General features: G+C 39.3%; 1 protein-coding gene across 1 annotated transcript in view; it reads left to right on the top strand.

The window, feature by feature from the left end:
* Window positions 1-10,390, top strand: part of DNAH12 (dynein, axonemal, heavy chain 12) — a 260,675-nt gene extending 250,285 nt beyond the window's left edge. Inside the window, exons 77-80 of the mRNA XM_014541350.1 lie at window positions 6,201-6,338; window positions 6,881-6,972; window positions 8,956-9,023; window positions 10,153-10,390. Of these exons, the coding sequence (XP_014396836.1) occupies window positions 6,201-6,338; window positions 6,881-6,972; window positions 8,956-9,023; window positions 10,153-10,343 (489 nt within the window). The 3' untranslated portion in view covers window positions 10,344-10,390. The remainder of the gene's footprint in view (window positions 1-6,200; window positions 6,339-6,880; window positions 6,973-8,955; window positions 9,024-10,152) is intronic.

Here is a 10,390-nt window from a genome sequence, read left to right as displayed (position 1 = left end):
TCAGCATGCCCTTCTGGCCAACTCCCGCCCCAAATACACACATAAAAGGATGCTCAGGGCAGGAAAGCAAGCATAGGGCAAGGCGCTATTTTTCCTCACTAACTCCTCAGCTCACGCCCATCTTATGGTTGATATTTATGTAGAGGTACCAGGTGGGGAAAGACCCAAAAATACTTTTTGTAAATTTACACAGTTATATGACCTTTCAGTGTTCAGTTGCCTTTTTATTATATAAAAGCTTTATTTGTTTCACTGTAGAAGCTAATCATAAAATATCCAGTGCTTGTAAAGATTAGAGGGACAGACTTTTTCAGACATCACTTTTCAATTTTTGTCAATCTTGTTGTGTTAATTTACATTTCTTTGATTATTTATTAGTGAGCATGTGCTTCTTTTGGTATGTGTGCTTGCCATTTGTATTTTTCTGTGCATTGCCTGTTCATCTCCTAGGCCATTTTTCTTTTGGACTACTTAGCAATTTTTAATTTATAGGAGCATTTTATGTAGATTAATATTTAACAAAACAGTACAGAATAGTGGTTTTAAGTGTTTAAGCTCTAGAAGAGTTGCCACTTCCTAGCCTCAGTTTCTTTATCCATAAAAATGGGCATTTTTATCTCATAGGGTAACAGTCTACAGTATGTGATAAGCATTCAATAAATGTGGACTGTTCTTTTGTAAAATCAGAAACTGTTGGATTTTATCAAATGCTTTCTCAGCATTTTTTGCTGGTGATCATTTTTCATCTTCTTTAGCTCATTATTGCATTGAATTATATCACTACATTTCCAAATGTAAAACCATTCTTGTGTTTCTAGAAAAATCCCTCTTGGTCAGTGGTACCTTATTCTTTTAATGTTTTAATTGATTCCATTTGGATATTTTTAGGGCTTTTGATATACATTACCTATTTATCCTCCAGAAAATTTATTGAACCATAGCTCCATCAGTAGTGAATGAGTGCCTATTTCTCAGTAATTACTGTTCATTTTTTTTTCTTTTTATTAAATCTTTATTGTTCAGATTACATTTGTTCCTCTTTTTTTTCCCCCCCCATAACTCCCCTCCTCCCAGTTCCCGCCCCACCCTCCGCCCTCACTCCCCACCCACTGTCCTCATCCATAGGTGCACAATTTTTGTCCAGTCTCTTCCCGAATCTCCCATTTCCCTTTCCCCCCCAAGAATAGTCAGTCCATTCCTTTTCTATGTCCCTGATTCATTATAATCACTAGTTCATTCTGTACATCAGATTATTTATTCACTTGATTCTTAGATTCACTTGATAGATGCATATTTGTTGTTCACAATTTGTATCTTTACCTTTTTCTTCTTCCTCTTCTTAAAGGATACCATTCAGCATTTCGTATAATACTGGTTTAGTGGTGATGAACTCCTTTAGCTTTTCCTTATCTGTGAAGCTCTTTATCTGACCTTCAATTCTGAATGACAGCTTTGCTGGATAAAGTAATCTTGGTTGTAGGTTCTTGGTATTCAGCACTTTGAATATTTCTTGCCATTCCCTTCTGGCCTGCCAAGTTTCTGTTGAGAAATCAGCTGACAGTCGTATGGGTATTCCCTTGTAGGTAATTGAGTCTCTTTCTCTTGCTGCTTTTAAGATTCTCTCTTTGTCTTTTGCTCTTGGCATTTTAATTATGATGTGTCTTGGTGTGGTCCTCTTTGGATTCCTTTTGTTTGGGGTTCTCTGCGCTTCTTGGACCTGTAAGTCCATTTCTTTCACCAGGTGGGGGAAGTTTTCTGCCATTATTTCTTCAAATAGGTTTTCAATATCTTGCTGTCTCTCATCTTCTGGCACCCCTATGATTCTGATGTTTGTACGCTTGAAGCTGTCCCAGAGGCTCCTTACACTATCTTCGTATTTTCGGATTCTTTTTTCATTTTGCTTTTCCGGTTGGGTGTTTTTTGCTTCTTCGCATTTCAAATCTTTGACTTGATTCTTGCGCTCCTCTGGTCTGCTATTGGGTGTCTGTATAATATTCTTTATTTCAGTCCGTGCATGCTTAATTTCTAGTTGGTTCTTTATCATAGCATCGAGGGCCTCATTAGTTTTCGTGAGCCTCTCCTCAAGTTTATTGGCAGCTTCTAGCCCATTATTGCAAGCCCTCAAAATTGCGATTTTTAGCTCTATATCCTCCATTTCTGTCATGTTTTTTTGTCTCCACATTTTTTATGCTTTCTTGGTGCACCCCCTTGCGGTCTTTGTAGGAAGTCTTGTTCTAGTTAAGCCTTGATTATTGTAGTTAATACTAGAGGGATTTGACCCCCAGGCCGACTGGCTGTGAGAATCAGCTGTGTCTGCTGCAGTGGGAAAACTTCTGTCCTCTGGAGAGGCGCTAATCTAGCCTTTGCCTGAGGTGATCCGGCAAATGGCTCTGCGCAGGGCTTGGGCGGGGCGGGATCAACAGGGCGGACGGAGGGAGCGGGTATGGCTGCTCTCAGTCCCGTTCCCAGAAGCTCTGCTTCTCAGAATCCCAGCAAACCCTGCAAACCTCAGAGAGAAAGCTGCCCTCACGTTCCAACTGTTGCCAGACAATCCCGCTTCTCCCATTTGAGTCTGAGTCCCTAGAGACTCGCCCGGATCTGGAGCTCAGAGTCTGAGACTCCCTCCTGATTGAAAACGACACCCGAGCCCTCAGCCACCAGCCCGCTTTGCGCACGCACCTCCGCACCTGAGTATTTTCCACACTGCGCCTCCTCTGAGCCTCGGTATGCTGTTGTCTTTCCTTCTAGTTGAAGAGTCTCTCCTCAGCCAGCCTTCCTGTGGTTCTGGGTGATGTCCGTTCCGTCTTTTAGTTGTATTTTTGAAGTGGTTGTTTGCGGCAGCAGTCTCCGGTGTTTACCTATGCCGCCATCTTGCTCGGACCTCTCGGTTGACACTTCTCTGCTCTTGGCGCCTCTGCACCTTCTACCCAGCAGTCTCAATGCGCTTTTTTCTTTCCTTCTAGTTGTAGAACTTCCACTCAGCCAGCTTTCCCGTGGTTCTGGATGATAGCTGTTTTGTCTTTTAGTTGTAGTTTTAATGTGGTTGTGGGGGGCAGCACGTACAGGTTTATACCTTATGCTGCCATCTTGGTTCTCTAGTGTTCATTTTTATCTTTGCTAATTTGATAAGTGAGCATGTGTACCCCTGGGTGATTCCTAGGCATGTCTACAATATGTCTTTGACTTCTTCCTATATGTACCAGTCTCTTTCTGTCCCTTATCAAAAGCATCTGACATAGTTAATTCCATCCTCCCCTTGCCACACTTTTGCTTTTTTTATACCCTAATTTATTTCCCAAACTTTTCTAGAACTTTTATTGGAACTGCTTGCATTTCAATATATACTGCTTTGTTCCTGAAGGGCCTGATGAGTCTTCAGCTTAGTCCCCAAGGGCCTGATGAGTCTTCAGCTTAGGCCCCGAGGGTCCTGGCATGGCGCCAGCTGGGACAGTCTCCAGGATAAATTCAATTTGTTGTTGTTAATATAAGTTCACATCAAACTCTTTACATTCTGAAATTTGCATTTCCACTTGAAATCATCCCATTTGAATGAGTAAGAAAGGTCTCATTATTGAGCACTTCATCACCCTTTTCCACAAATCTTCCCCTGAATGGATCTCCTTCCCTCATTGTTCCCTTACCCTTACAGAAGCTGCACATTTTTACCATATCTTTCTTTCTCCTGGACTCTTGACTTCACCTCTTAATCATTCTTAGAGTTAACAAATTAAGCAAATGAGTCATCTGGAGTTTCCTGTCCTTTTTTTCTCTCATTTCTCTCCCACCATTGACTCTATTGACTCTATTTATCTTCCCCTTCTCCTTCCTGTACCTTCTTTAAAAAAAAAAAAAAAAGCTTTTTTGCACACTGGCTATCATTTCAGATTAAATCCAGGATCTGACAGTATCTGTGGAATTGAGCAAGATACTCATCTTTCTGAACCCAATTTCCTCACCTGTAAAATGAGAGGAAAATACCTAACTCATTGAGTTATTTTGTGAACTAAATGAGGTAATGCATGTCAAGTTCTCAGCACAGTGCCTGGTGTGTACAAAGCACTCAGTTAATTGTAGCTTGTATATAAGTAGCTGACCCAGACACTCATGACATTCTTGACTAAATGAAGCTATGGAATGAGCAATGGAATTTTCTAAGCACTTGCCTTCTGGGTTCTTACAGCTTCCTTGTGTGAAGTGCTGGTTCTGCCTAGCTTGTGCCCTCATGGAACTCGATCTCTTTCTCTACCTCTTGATCTGATAGCTTGTACTGTCCTAATATCTCTAGCAGGGGTTTGTTCTCTTCCTCCCAGGAAGCAAAGTTGGCTTCTTCCCATAGCGTGCTGCTCACTCAGAAACAAAGTGCATTTTATTAATTCATCTGTTCAGTCAACAAATGTAAATTGAGACTCCACTTTGTCCAAAGCACCTTGTTGTTGGACAAAGTTGCCAAATCGCCTCCAAGTTGCCAGTAGCCTATAGGGAGATAGTGTATATATCTATGAAAAAAACTAATACAGTATAGTAAGGGATCTGTCACAAAAGACTAAAGTGCTTTGGGAACTCAAAGAGAGAAGAGAGTTCTTTTAGCTCAGGAAAGCAGCTTGTTTATTGGATGAGGTAGCATTGGAACTGGGTCTAAAGCAGCGGTTATCAACCTGTGGGTCTCGACCCCTTTGGGGGTCAAACGACCCTTTCACAGGGGTCGCCTAAGACCATCGGAAAACACATATATAATTACATATTGTTTTTGTGATTAATCACTATGCTTTAATTATGTTCAATTTGTAACAATGAAATTGGGGGTCACCACAACATGAGGAACTGTATTAAAGAGTTACGGCATTAGGAAGGTTGAGAACCACTGGTCTAAAGGATAAATGAGTTGGACACTACAAAAAAAGGAGGAGGACTTAAGAGAGATAGCTGTGGCATGATGTAATTTAGATGGATTCTGTTATAAAATTTTGACATAAGCTAAAACATAATTTGTTTCTTTGTGTAATTGAAAAATCAGGTGGTAAAGTGGCTCCAGGCAGGGTGTGAGTTGGGGGTACAAACATGGTCACCTAGTCTTGGTTTCTTGCACTTCATCTCTTGGCTCCAGTCTCTGTGGGGTAACTGTATTCTCAGATTCTCCTCTGATGGTAGCATGATAGCAACAGCAACTCTAGCCTCGCAACTTTATAGAGAGTTGAGAATGAGTCTTTTCTCCAAAAGTCCCAGCAAGAATCTCAGCATCTCTGGCTTTGGTTGGGTCACATGTCCATAACTGAATCAATCCTTATGACTGGAGGTATGATTGGCTAGGCAATGAATCCCTTGCCTTCCAAAAGGTGTAATACCACTGCCAGAAGAACCTAGAGTGAGAGTATAGGAGGGTTCATCCACCAGAGGGACTTAAGAGTATTTTCACTTTAAGATAAGTAGAAAAAAACAACAGATGTCCACCCAGTGCGAAGAAGAGACCTGCAAATGGTGCATTCTGGTTAGAACGTAAGATGTTTGAAGGGAATTAAAAAGGATAGAGCTGAAATACAAGTTGGGGCCAGATTGTGAAGTGTCTTGAACAGAAGACTAAGGTGTTTACACTACAGTGTATTTAGACTTTAATGTGGTGGCATAGCAGTAGGTCACTGAAAAATGATGCAAGATGTTAAACCTGATCCAAACCATGCATGGCCCGGTACCCTCTGCCAGCATTGTTATAGAAATATTGAGCAGGAAGAGAGAAAAGCAGCAAGAAAAAGTACACACTGATAGAGAAAGAAGACCATGAATATCTAACCTGGAGGGAGGGCAATGGGCATGGAGGCAGAGAGTTTAAGAAGGTTAAGGAACTGGAGTCAACACATGAGGGCAAGAGTTAGACAATGTTTCTGAAGATGGTTGCTTTTGAGTGGGATTAAGTAATAAATAAGCCCCTAAATAATTTATATTTGGCTTTTTGAAGAAAATCTTAATTTTTCAAACTTTGTTTTATTCAGGTTAATGTTAAAATGAGTTAGAATTTTGCAAGAAGAGTAACTAGAAGGGAAAAGAGGTAGGAGGGCCAAGATAGGTAGTGTGCTTGGTGTCAGGAAGAGAGTCCTGTAATGGAAATTGTAGGCAATACACACAAAAACCAGAATCAGGAATTATGTCAGGTGACACTTGTGTAAGCTGAAAAAATAAACATAATACATTTTGTTTTTTCTTTACAGGACTGGTATGATTCAGGAAAACCTTGTGTATTTTGGCTCTCTGGTTTCTTTTTCACCCAAGCCTTTTTAACTGGAGCTATGCAGAATTATGCCAGAAAATATACCATCCCTATTGATTTACTAGGATATGAATTTGAGGTACAGTAACTTCTTAAACTGCACAGTATAGCATTACATCAAAGTCATGTAGTTAAGCAAAGAGGATATGCAGAATTCATATTTTTATAGCCCATTATATGCAATTTGACTTTTTTCATTCTTTGAATTTCATGAAGAAAGTATATAATATTTGTCTTGCTATCTCTATAATATAATAGAAATTTTATATATCTCAATATTCAATTTGAATAATCCAGGAGCATTTGAGATCTTGCTCCTCGGCATATGTTGTCAGTTTGAGCTCAAATACATTCTTAAAAATTCTCTTTTAAAAAAGCCAATGCTGCTTTTCTATTTTAGCAAAAATTAATATGAGGTACAGTAAAACTTGATAAAATGCTTCATAAAGAACTGTATTATACATTTTTACATTTACACTTTACTGAAAATTATATAGTTTAAGGAGCTCTAATATAACAGAGTTTCCCTGAATGTATTCTGAAGATTTAGCCAATGTTTTCTTTATGAGACTAAAGTTATCTGGAGAGGAGATCATTACCAGTGTGTGCCTCTCCCTTTAGGTTATTCCTTATGATAAATCTGAGACATCACCAGAAGATGGAGTTTACATCCATGGATTATATCTCGATGGAGCACGCTGGGACAGACCAAGGTCCATAGTTTCAAAGCAAAGACCTCCTCAATTGTAGCTGAATCTTCAGTCAGATAAGCTGGCTGCTGCCTTCCTCCCTGACACGCACCCCCCACCCCAACCAAAATGCCTCTTCTAGGGAATATGTCAAGTAATAAATAATATTAGAATTCTTGCCATAAATCATTACTCAGGCTGGGGCAAGTGATGAGTGGTTTTTAGATCTTGAATAGTGTTTAGTTAATATTTCAGTGGTCTAAGTTAATGGACATCATTTTCCTACTTCTTCTGTTTTATAACAGTTACCTTCCATTTTATAAAGTGTAGGAGCACCTCACTTTTAAACAATTTACAGTTATATTAAAGGTATTATTTCTACTGGTTAATGGAAAACTTTTTCTTGTATTTTGATGACATAATAAATAAATATTTAAAATAAGTGCTGAATTTCCAGCTTGGGAAACTAAGCAATGCTATTCTTTTTTCATGTATATACTAGTAGCCCTGTGCACAAATCTGTGCACCAGTAGCTCACCAGTAGCTCACTGCCGTTCTCCTGTTGCTCCCCCGCCCCCCTCCCACCCCTACTCCCCCTCATAGCTTCTGACCTGCCCCCTCCTGTAGCTCTCCGCCACCAGCTTGTAGCTCACTGCCCCATCCTCCTGCTGATCCGTGATCCGGTCGTTACACGGTCAGTCGTTACGCTTCACGGCATAATGACCATTTGCATATTACATCTTTATTATATAGGATACTTTTATTGATTTCAGAGAGAAAGGGAGAGGGAGAGAGAAATAGAAACATCAATGATGAGAGAGAATCATTGATTGGCTGCCTCCTGCACGCCCCCGATTGGGGATTGAACCCACAACCCAGGCATGTGCCCTTGACCAGAATCGAACCCAGGATCCATCAGTCCCCAGGCTGATGCTCAAACTGGCTAGGGCAGCAATGCTATTCTTGTTTGAAATATATAAGGTAAGAGAGGAAGAAAGAACATATTTCCCCTGGAAATTCACTAATAAACATAATCCTCTATTTCCAGAGTCAGAGTTAGACTTGGCTCTCAAGGGAACATTAAAGGCCAAAGCAGAGAAAATCGCTTAAGGACCAAGAAGGTGGTTCTACAGAGATCATTCTAAGACAGGGCTATGAGAAGACTTGGATGCACATAGTTCATTTGATTGTTTCTCTCTTCTTTTTCATCACTCTACTGGGTGATGAAATTTCTCTTAACTTTTTTTTTTAATATATTTTATTGATTTTTTTACAGAGAGGAAGGGAAAGGGATAGAGAGTTAGAAACATCGATGAGAGAGAAACATCGATCAGCTGCCTCCTGCACACCCCCTACTGGGGATGTGCCTGCAACCAAGGTACATGCCCTTGACAGGAATCGAACCTGGGACCCTTGAGTCCGCAGGCCAATGCTCTATCCACTGAGCCAAACCGGTTAGGGCTCTTAACTTTTCTTTATATATGTATTCATCTTTTTCTTCCTTTCTTCTTTCAAACTAATAAGCAAACAAACAAACAATGTAGCATAGGAAAAAGAAGCCACATTTTCTAGATAGGCAGATCTATATTTGAATCCTGACACTGGCATTTCAGAGCTGTGTTGCTATGAGAAAAGTACTCACACTTTCTGAGCCGCCACTCTACCTGTGAAATCAGATTAGGATTGGGGACAAGATCATTGAGAGGGTGAAATGTTATAGGCCACTGTCTGCCTCATGGACAGCACTTTAAAAATAGCAGGAATTAATATTTGTCCACTGTTTGTACATATCACCTTTGCACAGTTTTCTTTTGGTTCTCTCAATTTTTCATTGCCTCTTCCTTGGATTTATTTTGTTGTTGTTATTTCTTTTTGTTTTTTTTTTACATTTCTTTTCCTGCATATCTTTGGTTCTCTCTTATACTAAAAGCCACTATCAAAGTAGCAGTTTCTGAGAAGCAAATTTCATCTTATGTCTAATAAATGTCTCTCAATTTCTCTTCACAGTGGATTACTTGCCGAACAATATCCCAAACTTCTGTTTGACCTGATGCCTATCATATGGATAAAACCAAGTAAATATACTTCTAACAAAACTTCTTAGAGCTTTAGGGAGAATAATGGTAGATATTTTTAACTGCTCCCCCAAATAAGTCTTTGCTCAAGCCTATTAGAGTTTTGTCCAATTACAATAAAAGTTCCTCCGTTTGTGTGTTGCATTTGTATTATTTTAGGAATATCATTCTTCCTCTTTTTTGCTCTTATCCCATGGGATGTAACATTTTCTTTGTCCTTCCCCCACACTTCTACTTTTCAGAGTCTAGAGCTTCCCATCAATATTTTGATTCTCAGGTGCTTTTCTTTGCACACCTCTCTGAGACACAAATAGGCTTGGCACAGTCTCCAGCTAACAACTAGAGTTTTCTGGCTATAAAATCTACTAGGCCTAGGAGCTGTCAGGTGCCCCAAGGTTAAGACACTGCAAGCCACATGGGTGCAGCCTAGTTTTGTCCCCTTGGAAAAGTAACTTGCTCCTTCCCTCCTTTGCTATCATCATTTTTCCACAAGTCTAAACAAATGAGGTTCATTCTTTTGTTTTCTATTTTTTCTGTATTTTTTTATTCTCAAATAACTATTAATGAAAACATTTATAAATCACCCATAATCACTACCCAGACCATCAAGTATTTCCATTATTAATGCAGTTCTAGTTCAACTCTGAGAAATGTGAACTTCCTTTTGTGAGTAGCTAAGAATTGGTATATTTGTCTTAGTAATAACCTGCTGAAAACAAATAGTAACTTCAACTTCTAATTTATGGGTTTCTTGTATTAGAGCTCTAAGCAACTGTTTCTCTTTTTGCATCTCCCCCATTACCTATGCTGTATTTTATTCCTTCCTCCCTTACTCCTTCTCTCCCAAGTCCTCTTGAGTGTTTTCTTGCCTGTAAGTGATCCAGACCTTAAAATCAATTCCTGTCCTCCAGACCTAGAATCATGAACCTTATGAAATCACTTCCTTATTTCTCAACTATAATTACTATAAAAACTTTAAAAAGTAGCATCAACTTTCAAATGTTCAAATATCATAACCATAATCTTAAATTTAGCACTTGCCATTTTATTACAAGATAGTTGTTCTTTTAGTACCATTGGGTCTTTTTCTCTTTATGAAATGAATATATTTCTTTTATTTTTTTTCAAGATCAAAAGGCTCAGATTGAGAAGTCGAATGCCTATGTCTGTCCCCTCTACAAGACAAGTGAACGTAAAGGAACTCTTTCCACGACAGGACATTCTACTAACTTTGTCATTGCAATGTTGTTAAAAACGGACCAACCCGTTCAACACTGGATCAAGCGTGGGGTTGCTTTGCTTTGTCAGTTGGATGACTAAATTGGACAAATTTAACAAAATATCTGAAGCAAAAAAAAAATACCATG

The sequence above is a fragment of the Myotis brandtii genome, unplaced genomic scaffold, assembly GCF_000412655.1.
Source record: "Myotis brandtii unplaced genomic scaffold, ASM41265v1 scaffold268, whole genome shotgun sequence".
NCBI classification, from domain to species: domain Eukaryota; kingdom Metazoa; phylum Chordata; class Mammalia; order Chiroptera; family Vespertilionidae; genus Myotis; species Myotis brandtii.
The sequence above is the reverse complement of the archived record's forward strand: the minus strand, read 5'-3'. Positions and strand labels throughout refer to the sequence as shown.